Source organism: Osmerus mordax, chromosome 8, assembly GCF_038355195.1.
Source record: "Osmerus mordax isolate fOsmMor3 chromosome 8, fOsmMor3.pri, whole genome shotgun sequence".
NCBI classification, from domain to species: Eukaryota; Metazoa; Chordata; class Actinopteri; order Osmeriformes; family Osmeridae; genus Osmerus; species Osmerus mordax.
In genome coordinates this window covers 11,378,780-11,403,175 of record NC_090057.1, presented here as the reverse complement: position 1 = coordinate 11,403,175, position 24,396 = coordinate 11,378,780, and the positions used below count along the sequence as shown (strand labels likewise).

Here is a 24,396-nt window from a genome sequence, read left to right as displayed (position 1 = left end):
CTCATATTCAGGATTGTAATAATAATTCAAAACCAATCTCAACAAACTTGTTTCTTAAGTTTAATACTGTGCTTTATCGCTTGGTACGTTTTTACGTTACAATAGTGGATAGGATCCTGACACTGGAAGACCAAAACAGGTTGTTTTTATTCCAAATAACACACCATTTAGGATTACGGGCTTATGGGCTGGTTTATGGGTTGGCTTATGGCCTTGAAGATGTGAAGGAGTTCACCTTTACACTTCAAGTATCATAGAAAAAGATTTGCTCAATTGGATACCAAAATAGTCAGAAGCTATTTCCATAATTACTTGTCCTAAACAAACATCCTGAATAATGTTGCTGATGACCAGTGCAATGCACACTGATCTTAATCCATTGTAGAGTACGGACACACATTCTCTGTATTTACATTCGCAAGTCGAGGGTCATGAGACTGAATGGTTGTAAAACAAAGGGGTTAATTGTCCTATTTACCAGATGATAGCCTGATAACAGGGCAGTTTACACATTTATCTCCTACCTCACTGGGATGTTCTCATACAAACTGTATTTTATCCTCCAAGTTAGTTTAGATTTGATCTCATTAGACTATTGCATAGCCTGCTGTGTGTCTATAATATAAAGTTAGATAAAGTTCCACTTTGTTTGGGTTAAATGAACGTCTTCAGAGGTTCAATTTGAATCCAGGAGAGAAGTTACTAACAAAGAAGTGGAAACCATGAAAGTTTTCACATTTGAGTCAAGTTCCTCTAAGAATACAAAATGTCACCTTAATCAACTGTCTATGGCTGGCTGCCATATTAGACACACACATAAGAAAAGCGCATGCTGTGGCGTCAATATAAGTTGAGTGCACAAAAACCACTGGTAAATTATTTTCTAGGTTGTAATTCTAAGTTTTTAAATAGAAAATGAGACACATGCAATAGAGAATATTATTACTGAATTATTTACAATTTTGCAATTCCAATCCCAAATCTAACAAATGCAAAGAGTATTATTAATTTGCATGAAATGCTTGTGTAGTAACTAATTCTATATTATTATTTTGAAGAAAATCTAATTATTAGAAGGAGGTGTTGTATGCCAGAGATAAGGTTTTTATCACAGTGTTACATGTTTGTCCAGACAAAATAAACCTGAGAAACATACACCTCTCATTAAATGATCTCCATTACATATGCAGAGTGGACATTATGACAGACAAAAGATTTCCTTTATATGTAAAATCTGAGTTCTCATTAACATGGAGCTGTTTGTTTCCTCCAGATCCCCCATTGGCCAACCATACTTGATTGTGGGCGGAGACTTGACTAAGAAGACATCATATAGCTCCAGAGAGACTCAACCAGAGAGACTACAGAGAGAGACTGAACCAGAGACAGCAGTTCCCAGAGAGAGGATCAACCAGAAAGAGCAGTGACCACAGCAGAAATAAGCTTCTAGAGACTAGATCCAAGACAGGATCCAGAGAGACTAGACAGAGAACAAAGAGAGACCAGAGTTATGGAGACACATCACTGTGACACCTGTGGGAAGAGCCTTTCCTCATCCAGTAGCCTCAAGACCCACATGATGATCCACACTGGAGAGAAGCCCTACAGCTGTGACCTCTGTGGTAAAACCTTTAGCCAGGCTGGCAACTTAAGAGGTCACCGCAGGATCCACACTGATGAGAAACCCTACAGCTGTGACCTCTGTGGTAAAAGCTTTAGCCAGGCTTGCCATTTCACTGTTCACCGCAGGATCCACACTGGAGAGAAGCCCTACAACTGCGACTTCTGTGGTAAAACCTTTAGCCGTGCTGGAAATCTCAACATTCACTGCAGGATCCACACTGGGGAAAAGCCTCACACCTGTGAATGCTGTGATAAAGCCTTCTCTAACAAGGGTGATTTGAAGAAACACAGCAGGATCCACACAGGAGAGAGGCCCTACAGATGTAACTTCTGTGGGAAAACCTTTAACCGGGCTGATACTCTCAACATTCACTGCAGGATCCACACTGGGGAAAAGCCCCACTTCTGTGAATGCTGTGATAAAGCCTTCTCTAACAAGAGTGATTTGAAGAAACACAGCAGGATCCACACAAGAGGACTTCATTATCACTTGGTTTTAGTCTGTTAGCTTTGTTGGTAAGTGTAAAGCCTTTTGTCAAACAGATTTGAAAAGTGATTTACAAATAAAGTTGTCCGAAATACCTTCTCTGTCTTGGTTGATTTGTTTTGTGACAGTTCACCTAAATAGTATGTTTCCAAACTACTTGTGAACATAGGACAGACGTTACTGACTAACTGTATTTCACTGCATTTTTGACATGTAGACATGTTTACAGAAGTATGTTATTCTCAGCATTGTCCATTGTGCTCATATTCAGGATTGTAATAATAATTCAAAACCAATCTCAACAAACTTGTTTCTTAAGTTTAATACTGTGCTTTATCGCTTGGTACGTTTTTACGTTACAATAGTGGATAGGATCCTGACACTGGAAGACCAAAACAGGTTGTTTTTATTCCAAATAACACACCATTTAGGATTACGGGCTTATGGGCTGGTTTATGGGTTGGCTTATGGCCTTGAAGATGTGAAGGAGTTCACCTTTACACTTCAAGTATCATAGAAAAAGATTTGCTCAATTGGATACCAAAATAGTCAGAAGCTATTTCCATAATTACTTGTCCTAAACAAACATCCTGAATAATGTTGCTGATGACCAGTGCAATGCACACTGATCTTAATCCATTGTAGAGTACGGACACACATTCTCTGTATTTACATTCGCAAGTCGAGGGTCATGAGACTGAATGGTTGTAAAACAAAGGGGTTAATTGTCCTATTTACCAGATGATAGCCTGATAACAGGGCAGTTTACACATTTATCTCCTACCTCACTGGGATGTTCTCATACAAACTGTATTTTATCCTCCAAGTTAGTTTAGATTTGATCTCATTAGACTATTGCATAGCCTGCTGTGTGTCTATAATATAAAGTTAGATAAAGTTCCACTTTGTTTGGGTTAAATGAACGTCTTCAGAGGTTCAATTTGAATCCAGGAGAGAAGTTACTAACAAAGAAGTGGAAACCATGAAAGTTTTCACATTTGAGTCAAGTTCCTCTAAGAATACAAAATGTCACCTTAATCAACTGTCTATGGCTGGCTGCCATATTAGACACACACATAAGAAAAGCGCATGCTGTGGCGTCAATATAAGTTGAGTGCACAAAAACCACTGGTAAATTATTTTCTAGGTTGTAATTCTAAGTTTTTAAATAGAAAATGAGACACATGCAATAGAGAATATTATTACTGAATTATTTACAATTTTGCAATTCCAATCCCAAATCTAACAAATGCAAAGAGTATTATTAATTTGCATGAAATGCTTGTGTAGTAACTAATTCTATATTATTATTTTGAAGAAAATCTAATTATTAGAAGGAGGTGTTGTATGCCAGAGATAAGGTTTTTATCACAGTGTTACATGTTTGTCCAGACAAAATAAACCTGAGAAACATACACCTCTCATTAAATGATCTCCATTACATATGCAGAGTGGACATTATGACAGACAAAAGATTTCCTTTATATGTAAAATCTGAGTTCTCATTAACATGGAGCTGTTTGTTTCCTCCAGATCCCCCATTGGCCAACCATACTTGATTGTGGGCGGAGACTTGACTAAGAAGACATCATATAGCTCCAGAGAGACTCAACCAGAGAGACTACAGAGAGAGACTGAACCAGAGACAGCAGTTCCCAGAGAGAGGATCAACCAGAAAGAGCAGTGACCACAGCAGAAATAAGCTTCTAGAGACTAGATCCAAGACAGGATCCAGAGAGACTAGACAGAGAACAAAGAGAGACCAGAGTTATGGAGACACATCACTGTGACACCTGTGGGAAGAGCCTTTCCTCATCCAGTAGCCTCAAGACCCACATGATGATCCACACTGGAGAGAAGCCCTACAGCTGTGACCTCTGTGGTAAAACCTTTAGCCAGGCTGGCAACTTAAGAGGTCACCGCAGGATCCACACTGATGAGAAACCCTACAGCTGTGACCTCTGTGGTAAAAGCTTTAGCCAGGCTTGCCATTTCACTGTTCACCGCAGGATCCACACTGGAGAGAAGCCCTACAACTGCGACTTCTGTGGTAAAACCTTTAGCCGTGCTGGAAATCTCAACATTCACTGCAGGATCCACACTGGGGAAAAGCCTCACACCTGTGAATGCTGTGATAAAGCCTTCTCTAACAAGGGTGATTTGAAGAAACACAGCAGGATCCACACAGGAGAGAGGCCCTACAGATGTAACTTCTGTGGGAAAACCTTTAACCGGGCTGATACTCTCAACATTCACTGCAGGATCCACACTGGGGAAAAGCCCCACTTCTGTGAATGCTGTGATAAAGCCTTCTCTAACAAGAGTGATTTGAAGAAACACAGCAGGATCCACACAAGAGGACTTCATTATCACTTGGTTTTAGTCTGTTAGCTTTGTTGGTAAGTGTAAAGCCTTTTGTCAAACTGATTTGAAAAGTGATTTACAAATAAAGTTGTCCGAAATACCTTCTCTGTCTTGGTTGATTTGTTTTGTGACAGTTCACCTAAATAGTATGTTTCCAAACTACTTGTGAACATAGGACAGACGTTACTGACTAACTGTATTTCACTGCATTTTTGACATGTAGACCTGTTTACAGAAGTATGTTATTCTCAGCATTGTCCATTGTGCTCATATTCAGGATTGTAATAATAATTCAAAACCAATCTCAACAAACTTGTTTCTTAAGTTTAATACTGTGCTTTATCGCTTGGTACGTTTTTACGTTACAATAGTGGATAGGATCCTGACACTGGAAGACCAAAACAGGTTGTTTTTATTCCAAATAACACACCATTTAGGATTACGGGCTTATGGGCTGGTTTATGGGTTGGCTTATGGCCTTGAAGATGTGAAGGAGTTCACCTTTACACTTCAAGTATCATAGAAAAAGATTTGCTCAATTGGATACCAAAATAGTCAGAAGCTATTTCCATAATTACTTGTCCTAAACAAACATCCTGAATAATGTTGCTGATGACCAGTGCAATGCACACTGATCTTAATCCATTGTAGAGTACGGACACACATTCTCTGTATTTACATTCGCAAGTCGAGGGTCATGAGACTGAATGGTTGTAAAACAAAGGGGTTAATTGTCCTATTTACCAGATGATAGCCTGATAACAGGGCAGTTTACACATTTATCTCCTACCTCACTGGGATGTTCTCATACAAACTGTATTTTATCCTCCAAGTTAGTTTAGATTTGATCTCATTAGACTATTGCATAGCCTGCTGTGTGTCTATAATATAAAGTTAGATAAAGTTCCACTTTGTTTGGGTTAAATGAACGTCTTCAGAGGTTCAATTTGAATCCAGGAGAGAAGTTACTAACAAAGAAGTGGAAACCATGAAAGTTTTCACATTTGAGTCAAGTTCCTCTAAGAATACAAAATGTCACCTTAATCAACTGTCTATGGCTGGCTGCCATATTAGACACACACATAAGAAAAGCGCATGCTGTGGCGTCAATATAAGTTGAGTGCACAAAAACCACTGGTAAATTATTTTCTAGGTTGTAATTCTAAGTTTTTAAATAGAAAATGAGACACATGCAATAGAGAATATTATTACTGAATTATTTACAATTTTGCAATTCCAATCCCAAATCTAACAAATGCAAAGAGTATTATTAATTTGCATGAAATGCTTGTGTAGTAACTAATTCTATATTATTATTTTGAAGAAAATCTAATTATTAGAAGGAGGTGTTGTATGCCAGAGATAAGGTTTTTATCACAGTGTTACATGTTTGTCCAGACAAAATAAACCTGAGAAACATACACCTCTCATTAAATGATCTCCATTACATATGCAGAGTGGACATTATGACAGACAAAAGATTTCCTTTATATGTAAAATCTGAGTTCTCATTAACATGGAGCTGTTTGTTTCCTCCAGATCCCCCATTGGCCAACCATACTTGATTGTGGGCGGAGACTTGACTAAGAAGACATCATATAGCTCCAGAGAGACTCAACCAGAGAGACTACAGAGAGAGACTGAACCAGAGACAGCAGTTCCCAGAGAGAGGATCAACCAGAAAGAGCAGTGACCACAGCAGAAATAAGCTTCTAGAGACTAGATCCAAGACAGGATCCAGAGAGACTAGACAGAGAACAAAGAGAGACCAGAGTTATGGAGACACATCACTGTGACACCTGTGGGAAGAGCCTTTCCTCATCCAGTAGCCTCAAGACCCACATGATGATCCACACTGGAGAGAAGCCCTACAGCTGTGACCTCTGTGGTAAAACCTTTAGCCAGGCTGGCAACTTAAGAGGTCACCGCAGGATCCACACTGATGAGAAACCCTACAGCTGTGACCTCTGTGGTAAAAGCTTTAGCCAGGCTTGCCATTTCACTGTTCACCGCAGGATCCACACTGGAGAGAAGCCCTACAACTGCGACTTCTGTGGTAAAACCTTTAGCCGTGCTGGAAATCTCAACATTCACTGCAGGATCCACACTGGGGAAAAGCCTCACACCTGTGAATGCTGTGATAAAGCCTTCTCTAACAAGGGTGATTTGAAGAAACACAGCAGGATCCACACAGGAGAGAGGCCCTACAGATGTAACTTCTGTGGGAAAACCTTTAACCGGGCTGATACTCTCAACATTCACTGCAGGATCCACACTGGGGAAAAGCCCCACTTCTGTGAATGCTGTGATAAAGCCTTCTCTAACAAGAGTGATTTGAAGAAACACAGCAGGATCCACACAAGAGGACTTCATTATCACTTGGTTTTAGTCTGTTAGCTTTGTTGGTAAGTGTAAAGCCTTTTGTCAAACAGATTTGAAAAGTGATTTACAAATAAAGTTGTCCGAAATACCTTCTCTGTCTTGGTTGATTTGTTTTGTGACAGTTCACCTAAATAGTATGTTTCCAAACTACTTGTGAACATAGGACAGACGTTACTGACTAACTGTATTTCACTGCATTTTTGACATGTAGACATGTTTACAGAAGTATGTTATTCTCAGCATTGTCCATTGTGCTCATATTCAGGATTGTAATAATAATTCAAAACCAATCTCAACAAACTTGTTTCTTAAGTTTAATACTGTGCTTTATCGCTTGGTACGTTTTTACGTTACAATAGTGGATAGGATCCTGACACTGGAAGACCAAAACAGGTTGTTTTTATTCCAAATAACACACCATTTAGGATTACGGGCTTATGGGCTGGTTTATGGGTTGGCTTATGGCCTTGAAGATGTGAAGGAGTTCACCTTTACACTTCAAGTATCATAGAAAAAGATTTGCTCAATTGGATACCAAAATAGTCAGAAGCTATTTCCATAATTACTTGTCCTAAACAAACATCCTGAATAATGTTGCTGATGACCAGTGCAATGCACACTGATCTTAATCCATTGTAGAGTACGGACACACATTCTCTGTATTTACATTCGCAAGTCGAGGGTCATGAGACTGAATGGTTGTAAAACAAAGGGGTTAATTGTCCTATTTACCAGATGATAGCCTGATAACAGGGCAGTTTACACATTTATCTCCTACCTCACTGGGATGTTCTCATACAAACTGTATTTTATCCTCCAAGTTAGTTTAGATTTGATCTCATTAGACTATTGCATAGCCTGCTGTGTGTCTATAATATAAAGTTAGATAAAGTTCCACTTTGTTTGGGTTAAATGAACGTCTTCAGAGGTTCAATTTGAATCCAGGAGAGAAGTTACTAACAAAGAAGTGGAAACCATGAAAGTTTTCACATTTGAGTCAAGTTCCTCTAAGAATACAAAATGTCACCTTAATCAACTGTCTATGGCTGGCTGCCATATTAGACACACACATAAGAAAAGCGCATGCTGTGGCGTCAATATAAGTTGAGTGCACAAAAACCACTGGTAAATTATTTTCTAGGTTGTAATTCTAAGTTTTTAAATAGAAAATGAGACACATGCAATAGAGAATATTATTACTGAATTATTTACAATTTTGCAATTCCAATCCCAAATCTAACAAATGCAAAGAGTATTATTAATTTGCATGAAATGCTTGTGTAGTAACTAATTCTATATTATTATTTTGAAGAAAATCTAATTATTAGAAGGAGGTGTTGTATGCCAGAGATAAGGTTTTTATCACAGTGTTACATGTTTGTCCAGACAAAATAAACCTGAGAAACATACACCTCTCATTAAATGATCTCCATTACATATGCAGAGTGGACATTATGACAGACAAAAGATTTCCTTTATATGTAAAATCTGAGTTCTCATTAACATGGAGCTGTTTGTTTCCTCCAGATCCCCCATTGGCCAACCATACTTGATTGTGGGCGGAGACTTGACTAAGAAGACATCATATAGCTCCAGAGAGACTCAACCAGAGAGACTACAGAGAGAGACTGAACCAGAGACAGCAGTTCCCAGAGAGAGGATCAACCAGAAAGAGCAGTGACCACAGCAGAAATAAGCTTCTAGAGACTAGATCCAAGACAGGATCCAGAGAGACTAGACAGAGAACAAAGAGAGACCAGAGTTATGGAGACACATCACTGTGACACCTGTGGGAAGAGCCTTTCCTCATCCAGTAGCCTCAAGACCCACATGATGATCCACACTGGAGAGAAGCCCTACAGCTGTGACCTCTGTGGTAAAACCTTTAGCCAGGCTGGCAACTTAAGAGGTCACCGCAGGATCCACACTGATGAGAAACCCTACAGCTGTGACCTCTGTGGTAAAAGCTTTAGCCAGGCTTGCCATTTCACTGTTCACCGCAGGATCCACACTGGAGAGAAGCCCTACAACTGCGACTTCTGTGGTAAAACCTTTAGCCGTGCTGGAAATCTCAACATTCACTGCAGGATCCACACTGGGGAAAAGCCTCACACCTGTGAATGCTGTGATAAAGCCTTCTCTAACAAGGGTGATTTGAAGAAACACAGCAGGATCCACACAGGAGAGAGGCCCTACAGATGTAACTTCTGTGGGAAAACCTTTAACCGGGCTGATACTCTCAACATTCACTGCAGGATCCACACTGGGGAAAAGCCCCACTTCTGTGAATGCTGTGATAAAGCCTTCTCTAACAAGAGTGATTTGAAGAAACACAGCAGGATCCACACAAGAGGACTTCATTATCACTTGGTTTTAGTCTGTTAGCTTTGTTGGTAAGTGTAAAGCCTTTTGTCAAACAGATTTGAAAAGTGATTTACAAATAAAGTTGTCCGAAATACCTTCTCTGTCTTGGTTGATTTGTTTTGTGACAGTTCACCTAAATAGTATGTTTCCAAACTACTTGTGAACATAGGACAGACGTTACTGACTAACTGTATTTCACTGCATTTTTGACATGTAGACATGTTTACAGAAGTATGTTATTCTCAGCATTGTCCATTGTGCTCATATTCAGGATTGTAATAATAATTCAAAACCAATCTCAACAAACTTGTTTCTTAAGTTTAATACTGTGCTTTATCGCTTGGTACGTTTTTACGTTACAATAGTGGATAGGATCCTGACACTGGAAGACCAAAACAGGTTGTTTTTATTCCAAATAACACACCATTTAGGATTACGGGCTTATGGGCTGGTTTATGGGTTGGCTTATGGCCTTGAAGATGTGAAGGAGTTCACCTTTACACTTCAAGTATCATAGAAAAAGATTTGCTCAATTGGATACCAAAATAGTCAGAAGCTATTTCCATAATTACTTGTCCTAAACAAACATCCTGAATAATGTTGCTGATGACCAGTGCAATGCACACTGATCTTAATCCATTGTAGAGTACGGACACACATTCTCTGTATTTACATTCGCAAGTCGAGGGTCATGAGACTGAATGGTTGTAAAACAAAGGGGTTAATTGTCCTATTTACCAGATGATAGCCTGATAACAGGGCAGTTTACACATTTATCTCCTACCTCACTGGGATGTTCTCATACAAACTGTATTTTATCCTCCAAGTTAGTTTAGATTTGATCTCATTAGACTATTGCATAGCCTGCTGTGTGTCTATAATATAAAGTTAGATAAAGTTCCACTTTGTTTGGGTTAAATGAACGTCTTCAGAGGTTCAATTTGAATCCAGGAGAGAAGTTACTAACAAAGAAGTGGAAACCATGAAAGTTTTCACATTTGAGTCAAGTTCCTCTAAGAATACAAAATGTCACCTTAATCAACTGTCTATGGCTGGCTGCCATATTAGACACACACATAAGAAAAGCGCATGCTGTGGCGTCAATATAAGTTGAGTGCACAAAAACCACTGGTAAATTATTTTCTAGGTTGTAATTCAAAGTTTTTAAATAGAAAATGAGACACATGCAATAGAGAATATTATTACTGAATTATTTACAATTTTGCAATTCCAATCCCAAATCTAACAAATGCAAAGAGTATTATTAATTTGCATGAAATGCTTGTGTAGTAACTAATTCTATATTATTATTTTGAAGAAAATCTAATTATTAGAAGGAGGTGTTGTATGCCAGAGATAAGGTTTTTATCACAGTGTTACATGTTTGTCCAGACAAAATAAACCTGAGAAACATACACCTCTCATTAAATGATCTCCATTACATATGCAGAGTGGACATTATGACAGACAAAAGATTTCCTTTATATGTAAAATCTGAGTTCTCATTAACATGGAGCTGTTTGTTTCCTCCAGATCCCCCATTGGCCAACCATACTTGATTGTGGGCGGAGACTTGACTAAGAAGACATCATATAGCTCCAGAGAGACTCAACCAGAGAGACTACAGAGAGAGACTGAACCAGAGACAGCAGTTCCCAGAGAGAGGATCAACCAGAAAGAGCAGTGACCACAGCAGAAATAAGCTTCTAGAGACTAGATCCAAGACAGGATCCAGAGAGACTAGACAGAGAACAAAGAGAGACCAGAGTTATGGAGACACATCACTGTGACACCTGTGGGAAGAGCCTTTCCTCATCCAGTAGCCTCAAGACCCACATGATGATCCACACTGGAGAGAAGCCCTACAGCTGTGACCTCTGTGGTAAAACCTTTAGCCAGGCTGGCAACTTAAGAGGTCACCGCAGGATCCACACTGATGAGAAACCCTACAGCTGTGACCTCTGTGGTAAAAGCTTTAGCCAGGCTTGCCATTTCACTGTTCACCGCAGGATCCACACTGGAGAGAAGCCCTACAACTGCGACTTCTGTGGTAAAACCTTTAGCCGTGCTGGAAATCTCAACATTCACTGCAGGATCCACACTGGGGAAAAGCCTCACACCTGTGAATGCTGTGATAAAGCCTTCTCTAACAAGGGTGATTTGAAGAAACACAGCAGGATCCACACAGGAGAGAGGCCCTACAGATGTAACTTCTGTGGGAAAACCTTTAACCGGGCTGATACTCTCAACATTCACTGCAGGATCCACACTGGGGAAAAGCCCCACTTCTGTGAATGCTGTGATAAAGCCTTCTCTAACAAGAGTGATTTGAAGAAACACAGCAGGATCCACACAAGAGGACTTCATTATCACTTGGTTTTAGTCTGTTAGCTTTGTTGGTAAGTGTAAAGCCTTTTGTCAAACAGATTTGAAAAGTGATTTACAAATAAAGTTGTCCGAAATACCTTCTCTGTCTTGGTTGATTTGTTTTGTGACAGTTCACCTAAATAGTATGTTTCCAAACTACTTGTGAACATAGGACAGACGTTACTGACTAACTGTATTTCACTGCATTTTTGACATGTAGACATGTTTACAGAAGTATGTTATTCTCAGCATTGTCCATTGTGCTCATATTCAGGATTGTAATAATAATTCAAAACCAATCTCAACAAACTTGTTTCTTAAGTTTAATACTGTGCTTTATCGCTTGGTACGTTTTTACGTTACAATAGTGGATAGGATCCTGACACTGGAAGACCAAAACAGGTTGTTTTTATTCCAAATAACACACCATTTAGGATTACGGGCTTATGGGCTGGTTTATGGGTTGGCTTATGGCCTTGAAGATGTGAAGGAGTTCACCTTTACACTTCAAGTATCATAGAAAAAGATTTGCTCAATTGGATACCAAAATAGTCAGAAGCTATTTCCATAATTACTTGTCCTAAACAAACATCCTGAATAATGTTGCTGATGACCAGTGCAATGCACACTGATCTTAATCCATTGTAGAGTACGGACACACATTCTCTGTATTTACATTCGCAAGTCGAGGGTCATGAGACTGAATGGTTGTAAAACAAAGGGGTTAATTGTCCTATTTACCAGATGATAGCCTGATAACAGGGCAGTTTACACATTTATCTCCTACCTCACTGGGATGTTCTCATACAAACTGTATTTTATCCTCCAAGTTAGTTTAGATTTGATCTCATTAGACTATTGCATAGCCTGCTGTGTGTCTATAATATAAAGTTAGATAAAGTTCCACTTTGTTTGGGTTAAATGAACGTCTTCAGAGGTTCAATTTGAATCCAGGAGAGAAGTTACTAACAAAGAAGTGGAAACCATGAAAGTTTTCACATTTGAGTCAAGTTCCTCTAAGAATACAAAATGTCACCTTAATCAACTGTCTATGGCTGGCTGCCATATTAGACACACACATAAGAAAAGCGCATGCTGTGGCGTCAATATAAGTTGAGTGCACAAAAACCACTGGTAAATTATTTTCTAGGTTGTAATTCTAAGTTTTTAAATAGAAAATGAGACACATGCAATAGAGAATATTATTACTGAATTATTTACAATTTTGCAATTCCAATCCCAAATCTAACAAATGCAAAGAGTATTATTAATTTGCATGAAATGCTTGTGTAGTAACTAATTCTATATTATTATTTTGAAGAAAATCTAATTATTAGAAGGAGGTGTTGTATGCCAGAGATAAGGTTTTTATCACAGTGTTACATGTTTGTCCAGACAAAATAAACCTGAGAAACATACACCTCTCATTAAATGATCTCCATTACATATGCAGAGTGGACATTATGACAGACAAAAGATTTCCTTTATATGTAAAATCTGAGTTCTCATTAACATGGAGCTGTTTGTTTCCTCCAGATCCCCCATTGGCCAACCATACTTGATTGTGGGCGGAGACTTGACTAAGAAGACATCATATAGCTCCAGAGAGACTCAACCAGAGAGACTACAGAGAGAGACTGAACCAGAGACAGCAGTTCCCAGAGAGAGGATCAACCAGAAAGAGCAGTGACCACAGCAGAAATAAGCTTCTAGAGACTAGATCCAAGACAGGATCCAGAGAGACTAGACAGAGAACAAAGAGAGACCAGAGTTATGGAGACACATCACTGTGACACCTGTGGGAAGAGCCTTTCCTCATCCAGTAGCCTCAAGACCCACATGATGATCCACACTGGAGAGAAGCCCTACAGCTGTGACCTCTGTGGTAAAACCTTTAGCCAGGCTGGCAACTTAAGAGGTCACCGCAGGATCCACACTGATGAGAAACCCTACAGCTGTGACCTCTGTGGTAAAAGCTTTAGCCAGGCTTGCCATTTCACTGTTCACCGCAGGATCCACACTGGAGAGAAGCCCTACAACTGCGACTTCTGTGGTAAAACCTTTAGCCGTGCTGGAAATCTCAACATTCACTGCAGGATCCACACTGGGGAAAAGCCTCACACCTGTGAATGCTGTGATAAAGCCTTCTCTAACAAGGGTGATTTGAAGAAACACAGCAGGATCCACACAGGAGAGAGGCCCTACAGATGTAACTTCTGTGGGAAAACCTTTAACCGGGCTGATACTCTCAACATTCACTGCAGGATCCACACTGGGGAAAAGCCCCACTTCTGTGAATGCTGTGATAAAGCCTTCTCTAACAAGAGTGATTTGAAGAAACACAGCAGGATCCACACAAGAGGACTTCATTATCACTTGGTTTTAGTCTGTTAGCTTTGTTGGTAAGTGTAAAGCCTTTTGTCAAACAGATTTGAAAAGTGATTTACAAATAAAGTTGTCCGAAATACCTTCTCTGTCTTGGTTGATTTGTTTTGTGACAGTTCACCTAAATAGTATGTTTCCAAACTACTTGTGAACATAGGACAGACGTTACTGACTAACTGTATTTCACTGCATTTTTGACATGTAGACATGTTTACAGAAGTATGTTATTCTCAGCATTGTCCATTGTGCTCATATTCAGGATTGTAATAATAATTCAAAACCAATCTCAACAAACTTGTTTCTTAAGTTTAATACTGTGCTTTATCGCTTGGTACGTTTTTACGTTACAATAGTGGATAGGATCCTGACACTGGAAGACCAAAACAGGTTGTTTTTATTCCAAATAACACACCATTTAGGATTACGGGCTTATGGGCTGGTTTATGGGTTGGCTTATGGCCTTGAAGATGTGAAGGAGTTCACCTTTACACTTCAAGTATCATAGAAAAAGATTTGCTCAATTGGATACCAAAATAGTCAGAAGCTATTTCCATAATTACTTGTCCTAAACAAACATCCTGAATAATGTTGCTGATGACCAGTGCAATGCACACTGATCTTAATCCATTGTAGAGTACGGACACACATTCTCTGTATTTACATTCGCAAGTCGAGGGTCATGAGACTGAATGGTTGTAAAACAAAGGGGTTAATTGTCCTATTTACCAGATGATAGCCTGATAACAGGGCAGTTTACACATTTATCTCCTACCTCACTGGGATGTTCTCATACAAACTGTATTTTATCCTCCAAGTTAGTTTAGATTTGATCTCATTAGACTATTGCATAGCCTGCTGTGTGTCTATAATATAAAGTTAGATAAAGTTCCACTTTGTTTGGGTTAAATGAACGTCTTCAGAGGTTCAATTTGAATCCAGGAGAGAAGTTACTAACAAAGAAGTGGAAACCATGAAAGTTTTCACATTTGAGTCAAGTTCCTCTAAGAATACAAAATGTCACCTTAATCAACTGTCTATGGCTGGCTGCCATATTAGACACACACATAAGAAAAGCGCATGCTGTGGCGTCAATATAAGTTGAGTGCACAAAAACCACTGGTAAATTATTTTCTAGGTTGTAATTCTAAGTTTTTAAATAGAAAATGAGACACATGCAATAGAGAATATTATTACTGAATTATTTACAATTTTGCAATTCCAATCCCAAATCTAACAAATGCAAAGAGTATTATTAATTTGCATGAAATGCTTGTGTAGTAACTAATTCTATATTATTATTTTGAAGAAAATCTAATTATTAGAAGGAGGTGTTGTATGCCAGAGATAAGGTTTTTATCACAGTGTTACATGTTTGTCCAGACAAAATAAACCTGAGAAACATACACCTCTCATTAAATGATCTCCATTACATATGCAGAGTGGACATTATGACAGACAAAAGATTTCCTTTATATGTAAAATCTGAGTTCTCATTAACATGGAGCTGTTTGTTTCCTCCAGATCCCCCATTGGCCAACCATACTTGATTGTGGGCGGAGACTTGACTAAGAAGACATCATATAGCTCCAGAGAGACTCAACCAGAGAGACTACAGAGAGAGACTGAACCAGAGACAGCAGTTCCCAGAGAGAGGATCAACCAGAAAGAGCAGTGACCACAGCAGAAATAAGCTTCTAGAGACTAGATCCAAGACAGGATCCAGAGAGACTAGACAGAGAACAAAGAGAGACCAGAGTTATGGAGACACATCACTGTGACACCTGTGGGAAGAGCCTTTCCTCATCCAGTAGCCTCAAGACCCACATGATGATCCACACTGGAGAGAAGCCCTACAGCTGTGACCTCTGTGGTAAAACCTTTAGCCAGGCTGGCAACTTAAGAGGTCACCGCAGGATCCACACTGATGAGAAACCCTACAGCTGTGACCTCTGTGGTAAAAGCTTTAGCCAGGCTTGCCATTTCACTGTTCACCGCAGGATCCACACTGGAGAGAAGCCCTACAACTGCGACTTCTGTGGTAAAACCTTTAGCCGTGCTGGAAATCTCAACATTCACTGCAGGATCCACACTGGGGAAAAGCCTCACACCTGTGAATGCTGTGATAAAGCCTTCTCTAACAAGGGTGATTTGAAGAAACACAGCAGGATCCACACAGGAGAGAGGCCCTACAGATGTAACTTCTGTGGGAAAACCTTTAACCGGGCTGATACTCTCAACATTCACTGCAGGATCCACACTGGGGAAAAGCCCCACTTCTGTGAATGCTGTGATAAAGCCTTCTCTAACAAGAGTGATTTGAAGAAACACAGCAGGATCCACACAAGAGGACTTCATTATCACTTGGTTTTAGTCTGTTAGCTTTGTTGGTAAGTGTAAAGCCTTTTGTCAAACAGATTTGAAAAGTGATTTACAAATAAAGTTGTCCGAAATACCTTCTCTGTCTTGGTTGATTTGTTTTGTGACAGTTCACCTAAATAGTATGTTTCCAAACTACTTGTGAACATAGGACAGACGTTACTGACTAACTGTATTTCACTGCATTTTTGACATGTAGACATGTTTACAGAAGTATGTTATTCTCAGCATTGTCCATTGTGCTCATATTCAGGATTGTAATAATAATTCAAAACCAATCTCAACAAACTTGTTTCTTAAGTTTAATACTGTGCTTTATCGCTTGGTACGTTTTCACGTTACAATAGTGGATAGGATCCTGACACTGGAAGACCAAAACAGGTTGTTTTTATTCCAAATAACACACCATTTAGGATTACGGGCTTATGGGCTGGTTTATGGGTTGGCTTATGGCCTTGAAGATGTGAAGGAGTTCACCTTTACACTTCAAGTATCATAGAAAAAGATTTGCTCAATTGGATACCAAAATAGTCAGAAGCTATTTCCATAATTACTTGTCCTAAACAAACATCCTGAATAATGTTGCTGATGACCAGTGCAATGCACACTGATCTTAATCCATTGTAGAGTACGGACACACATTCTCTGTATTTACATTCGCAAGTCGAGGGTCATGAGACTGAATGGTTGTAAAACAAAGGGGTTAATTGTCCTATTTACCAGATGATAGCCTGATAACAGGGCAGTTTACACATTTATCTCCTACCTCACTGGGATGTTCTCATACAAACTGTATTTTATCCTCCAAGTTAGTTTAGATTTGATCTCATTAGACTATTGCATAGCCTGCTGTGTGTCTATAATATAAAGTTAGATAAAGTTCCACTTTGTTTGGGTTAAATGAACGTCTTCAGAGGTTCAATTTGAATCCAGGAGAGAAGTTACTAACAAAGAAGTGGAAACCATGAAAGTTTTCACATTTGAGTCAAGTTCCTCTAAGAATACAAAATGTCACCTTAATCAACTGTCTATGGCTGGCTGCCATATTAGACACACACATAAGAAAAGCGCATGCTGTGGCGTCAATATAAGTTGAGTGCACAAAAACCACTGGTAAATTATTTTCTAGGTTGTAATTCAAAGTTTTTAAATAGAAAATGAGACACATGCAATAGAGAATATTATTACTGAATTATTTACAATTTTGCAATTCCAATCCCAAATCTAACAAATGCAAAGAGTATTATTAATTTGCATGAAATGCTTGTGTAGTAACTAATTCTATATTATTATTTTGAAGAAAATCTAATTATTAGAAGGAGGTGTTGTATGCCAGAGATAAGGTTTTTATCACAGTGTTACATGTTTGTCCAGACAAAATAAACCTGAGAAACATACACCTCTCATTAAATGATCTCCATTACATATGCAGAGTGGACATTATGACAGACAAAAGATTTCCTTTATATGTAAAATCTGAGTTCTCATTAACATGGAGCTGTTTGTTTCCTCCAGATCCCCCATTGGCCAACCATACTTGATTGTGGGCGGAGACTTGACTAAGAAGACATCATATAGCTCCAGAGAGACTCAACCAGAGAGACTACAGAGAGAGACTGAACCAGAGACAGCAGTTCCCAGAGAGAGGATCAACCAGAAAGAGCAGTGACCACAGCAGAAATAAGCTTCTAGAGACTAGATCCAAGACAGGATCCAGAGAGACTAGACAGAGAACAAAGAGAGACCAGAGTTATGGAGACACATCACTGTGACACCTGTGGGAAGAGCCTTTCCTCATCCAGTAGCCTCAAGACCCACATGATGATCCACACTGGAGAGAAGCCCTACAGCTGTGACCTCTGTGGTAAAACCTTTAGCCAGGCTGGCAACTTAAGAGGTCACCGCAGGATCCACACTGATGAGAAACCCTACAGCTGTGACCTCTGTGGTAAAAGCTTTAGCCAGGCTTGCCATTTCACTGTTCACCGCAGGATCCACACTGGAGAGAAGCCCTACAACTGCGACTTCTGTGGTAAAACCTTTAGCCGTGCTGGAAATCTCAACATTCACTGCAGGATCCACACTGGGGAAAAGCCTCACACCTGTGAATGCTGTGATAAAGCCTTCTCTAACAAGGGTGATTTGAAGAAACACAGCAGGATCCACACAGGAGAGAGGCCCTACAGATGTAACTTCTGTGGGAAAACCTTTAACCGGGCTGATACTCTCAACATTCACTGCAGGATCCACACTGGGGAAAAGCCCCACTTCTGTGAATGCTGTGATAAAGCCTTCTCTAACAAGAGTGATTTGAAGAAACACAGCAGGATCCACACAAGAGGACTTCATTATCACTTGGTTTTAGTCTGTTAGCTTTGTTGGTAAGTGTAAAGCCTTTTGTCAAACAGATTTGAAAAGTGATTTACAAATAAAGTTGTCCGAAATACCTTCTCTGTCTTGGTTGATTTGTTTTGTGACAGTTCACCTAAATAGTATGTTTCCAAACTACTTGTGAACATAGGACAGACGTTACTGACTAACTGTATTTCACTGCATTTTTGACATGTAGACATGTTTACAGAAGTATGTTATTCTCAGCATTGTCCATTGTGCTCATATTCAGGATTGTAATAATAATTCAAAACCAATCTCAACAAACTTGTTTCTTAAGTTTAATACTGTGCTTTATCGCTTGGTACGTTTTTACGTTACAATAGTGGATAGGATCCTGACACTGGAAGACCAAAACAGGTTGTTTTTATTCCAAATAACACACCATTTAGGATTACGGGCTTATGGGCTGGTTTATGGGTTGGCTTATGGCCTTGAAGATGTGAAGGAGTTCACCTTTACACTTCAAGTATCATAGAAAAAGATTTGCTCAATTGGATACCAAAATAGTCAGAAGCTATTTCCATAATTACTTGTCCTAAACAAACATCCTGAATAATGTTGCTGATGACCAGTGCAATGCACACTGATCTTAATCCATTGTAGAGTACGGACACACATTCTCTGTATTTACATTCGCAAGTCGAGGGTCATGAGACTGAATGGTTGTAAAACAAAGGGGTTAATTGTCCTATTTACCAGATGATAGCCTGATAACAGGGCAGTTTACACATTTATCTCCTACCTCACTGGGATGTTCTCATACAAACTGTATTTTATCCTCCAAGTTAGTTTAGATTTGATCTCATTAGACTATTGCATAGCCTGCTGTGTGTCTATAATATAAAGTTAGATAAAGTTCCACTTTGTTTGGGTTAAATGAACGTCTTCAGAGGTTCAATTTGAATCCAGGAGAGAAGTTACTAACAAAGAAGTGGAAACCATGAAAGTTTTCACATTTGAGTCAAGTTCCTCTAAGAATACAAAATGTCACCTTAATCAACTGTCTATGGCTGGCTGCCATATTAGACACACACATAAGAAAAGCGCATGCTGTGGCGTCAATATAAGTTGAGTGCACAAAAACCACTGGTAAATTATTTTCTAGGTTGTAATTCTAAGTTTTTAAATAGAAAATGAGACACATGCAATAGAGAATATTATTACTGAATTATTTACAATTTTGCAATTCCAATCCCAAATCTAACAAATGCAAAGAGTATTATTAATTTGCATGAAATGCTTGTGTAGTAACTAATTCTATATTATTATTTTGAAGAAAATCTAATTATTAGAAGGAGGTGTTGTATGCCAGAGATAAGGTTTTTATCACAGTGTTACATGTTTGTCCAGACAAAATAAACCTGAGAAACATACACCTCTCATTAAATGATCTCCATTACATATGCAGAGTGGACATTATGACAGACAAAAGATTTCCTTTATATGTAAAATCTGAGTTCTCATTAACATGGAGCTGTTTGTTTCCTCCAGATCCCCCATTGGCCAACCATACTTGATTGTGGGCGGAGACTTGACTAAGAAGACATCATATAGCTCCAGAGAGACTCAACCAGAGAGACTACAGAGAGAGACTGAACCAGAGACAGCAGTTCCCAGAGAGAGGATCAACCAGAAAGAGCAGTGACCACAGCAGAAATAAGCTTCTAGAGACTAGATCCAAGACAGGATCCAGAGAGACTAGACAGAGAACAAAGAGAGACCAGAGTTATGGAGACACATCACTGTGACACCTGTGGGAAGAGCCTTTCCTCATCCAGTAGCCTCAAGACCCACATGATGATCCACACTGGAGAGAAGCCCTACAGCTGTGACCTCTGTGGTAAAACCTTTAGCCAGGCTGGCAACTTAAGAGGTCACCGCAGGATCCACACTGATGAGAAACCCTACAGCTGTGACCTCTGTGGTAAAAGCTTTAGCCAGGCTTGCCATTTCACTGTTCACCGCAGGATCCACACTGGAGAGAAGCCCTACAACTGCGACTTCTGTGGTAAAACCTTTAGCCGTGCTGGAAATCTCAACATTCACTGCAGGATCCACACTGGGGAAAAGCCTCACACCTGTGAATGCTGTGATAAAGCCTTCTCTAACAAGGGTGATTTGAAGAAACACAGCAGGATCCACACAGGAGAGAGGCCCTACAGATGTAACTTCTGTGGGAAAACCTTTAACCGGGCTGATACTCTCAACATTCACTGCAGGATCCACACTGGGGAAAAGCCCCACTTCTGTGAATGCTGTGATAAAGCCTTCTCTAACAAGAGTGATTTGAAGAAACACAGCAGGATCCACACAAGAGGACTTCATTATCACTTGGTTTTAGTCTGTTAGCTTTGTTGGTAAGTGTAAAGCCTTTTGTCAAACTGATTTGAAAAGTGATTTACAAATAAAGTTGTCCGAAATACCTTCTCTGTCTTGGTTGATTTGTTTTGTGACAGTTCACCTAAATAGTATGTTTCCAAACTACTTGTGAACATAGGACAGACGTTACTGACTAACTGTATTTCACTGCATTTTTGACATGTAGACATGTTTACAGAAGTATGTTATTCTCAGCATTGTCCATTGTGCTCATATTCAGGATTGTAATAATAATTCAAAACCAATCTCAACAAACTTGTTTCTTAAGTTTAATACTGTGCTTTATCGCTTGGTACGTTTTTACGTTACAATAGTGGATAGGATCCTGACACTGGAAGACCAAAACAGGTTGTTTTTATTCCAAATAACACACCATTTAGGATTACGGGCTTATGGGCTGGTTTATGGGTTGGCTTATGGCCTTGAAGATGTGAAGGAGTTCACCTTTACACTTCAAGTATCATAGAAAAAGATTTGCTCAATTGGATACCAAAATAGTCAGAAGCTATTTCCATAATTACTTGTCCTAAACAAACATCCTGAATAATGTTGCTGATGACCAGTGCAATGCACACTGATCTTAATCCATTGTAGAGTACGGACACACATTCTCTGTATTTACATTCGCAAGTCGAGGGTCATGAGACTGAATGGTTGTAAAACAAAGGGGTTAATTGTCCTATTTACCAGATGATAGCCTGATAACAGGGCAGTTTACACATTTATCTCCTACCTCACTGGGATGTTCTCATACAAACTGTATTTTATCCTCCAAGTTAGTTTAGATTTGATCTCATTAGACTATTGCATAGCCTGCTGTGTGTCTATAATATAAAGTTAGATAAAGTTCCACTTTGTTTGGGTTAAATGAACGTCTTCAGAGGTTCAATTTGAATCCAGGAGAGAAGTTACTAACAAAGAAGTGGAAACCATGAAAGTTTTCACATTTGAGTCAAGTTCCTCTAAGAATACAAAATGTCACCTTAATCAACTGTCTATGGCTGGCTGCCATATTAGACACACACATAAGAAAAGCGCATGCTGTGGCGTCAATATAAGTTGAGTGCACAAAAACCACTGGTAAATTATTTTCTAGGTTGTAATTCTAAGTTTTTAAATAGAAAATGAGACACATGCAATAGAGAATATTATTACTGAATTATTTACAATTTTGCAATTCCAATCCCAAATCTAACAAATGCAAAGAGTATTATTAATTTGCATGAAATGCTTGTGTAGTAACTAATTCTATATTATTATTTTGAAGAAAATCTAATTATTAGAAGGAGGTGTTGTATGCCAGAGATAAGGTTTTTATCACAGTGTTACATGTTTGTCCAGACAAAATAAACCTGAGAAACATACACCTCTCATTAAATGATCTCCATTACATATGCAGAGTGGACATTATGACAGACAAAAGATTTCCTTTATATGTAAAATCTGAGTTCTCATTAACATGGAGCTGTTTGTTTCCTCCAGATCCCCCATTGGCCAACCATACTTGATTGTGGGCGGAGACTTGACTAAGAAGACATCATATAGCTCCAGAGAGACTCAACCAGAGAGACTACAGAGAGAGACTGAACCAGAGACAGCAGTTCCCAGAGAGAGGATCAACCAGAAAGAGCAGTGACCACAGCAGAAATAAGCTTCTAGAGACTAGATCCAAGACAGGATCCAGAGAGACTAGACAGAGAACAAAGAGAGACCAGAGTTATGGAGACACATCACTGTGACACCTGTGGGAAGAGCCTTTCCTCATCCAGTAGCCTCAAGACCCACATGATGATCCACACTGGAGAGAAGCCCTACAGCTGTGACCTCTGTGGTAAAACCTTTAGCCAGGCTGGCAACTTAAGAGGTCACCGCAGGATCCACACTGATGAGAAACCCTACAGCTGTGACCTCTGTGGTAAAAGCTTTAGCCAGGCTTGCCATTTCACTGTTCACCGCAGGATCCACACTGGAGAGAAGCCCTACAACTGCGACTTCTGTGGTAAAACCTTTAGCCGTGCTGGAAATCTCAACATTCACTGCAGGATCCACACTGGGGAAAAGCCTCACACCTGTGAATGCTGTGATAAAGCCTTCTCTAACAAGGGTGATTTGAAGAAACACAGCAGGATCCACACAGGAGAGAGGCCCTACAGATGTAACTTCTGTGGGAAAACCTTTAACCGGGCTGATACTCTCAACATTCACTGCAGGATCCACACTGGGGAAAAGCCCCACTTCTGTGAATGCTGTGATAAAGCCTTCTCTAACAAGAGTGATTTGAAGAAACACAGCAGGATCCACACAAGAGGACTTCATTATCACTTGGTTTTAGTCTGTTAGCTTTGTTGGTAAGTGTAAAGCCTTTTGTCAAACTGATTTGAAAAGTGATTTACAAATAAAGTTGTCCGAAATACCTTCTCTGTCTTGGTTGATTTGTTTTGTGACAGTTCACCTAAATAGTATGTTTCCAAACTACTTGTGAACATAGGACAGACGTTACTGACTAACTGTATTTCACTGCATTTTTGACATGTAGACATGTTTACAGAAGTATGTTATTCTCAGCATTGTCCATTGTGCTCATATTCAGGATTGTAATAATAATTCAAAACCAATCTCAACAAACTTGTTTCTTAAGTTTAATACTGTGCTTTATCGCTTGGTACGTTTTTACGTTACAATAGTGGATAGGATCCTGACACTGGAAGACCAAAACAGGTTGTTTTTATTCCAAATAACACACCATTTAGGATTACGGGCTTATGGGCTGGTTTATGGGTTGGCTTATGGCCTTGAAGATGTGAAGGAGTTCACCTTTACACTTCAAGTATCATAGAAAAAGATTTGCTCAATTGGATACCAAAATAGTCAGAAGCTATTTCCATAATTACTTGTCCTAAACAAACATCCTGAATAATGTTGCTGATGACCAGTGCAATGCACACTGATCTTAATCCATTGTAGAGTACGGACACACATTCTCTGTATTTACATTCGCAAGTCGAGGGTCATGAGACTGAATGGTTGTAAAACAAAGGGGTTAATTGTCCTATTTACCAGATGATAGCCTGATAACAGGGCAGTTTACACATTTATCTCCTACCTCACTGGGATGTTCTCATACAAACTGTATTTTATCCTCCAAGTTAGTTTAGATTTGATCTCATTAGACTATTGCATAGCCTGCTGTGTGTCTATAATATAAAGTTAGATAAAGTTCCACTTTGTTTGGGTTAAATGAACGTCTTCAGAGGTTCAATTTGAATCCAGGAGAG

General features: G+C 39.3%; 1 protein-coding gene across 1 annotated transcript; it reads left to right on the top strand.

Moving 5' to 3' along the window:
- Positions 1-1,531: 1,531 nt before the first annotated feature.
- Positions 1,532-23,419, top strand: LOC136947647 (zinc finger protein 208-like; the record flags this gene model as incomplete). Its single annotated transcript, XM_067241778.1, has 10 exons — positions 1,532-2,108; positions 3,891-4,455; positions 6,322-6,825; positions 8,692-9,157; positions 11,024-11,588; positions 13,371-13,942; positions 15,728-16,305; positions 18,172-18,637; positions 20,504-21,068; positions 22,851-23,419. Coding segments are annotated over 10 exons (5,427 nt in total), but the record flags the coding sequence as incomplete, so codon positions are not given.
- Positions 23,420-24,396: the final 977 nt, after the last annotated feature.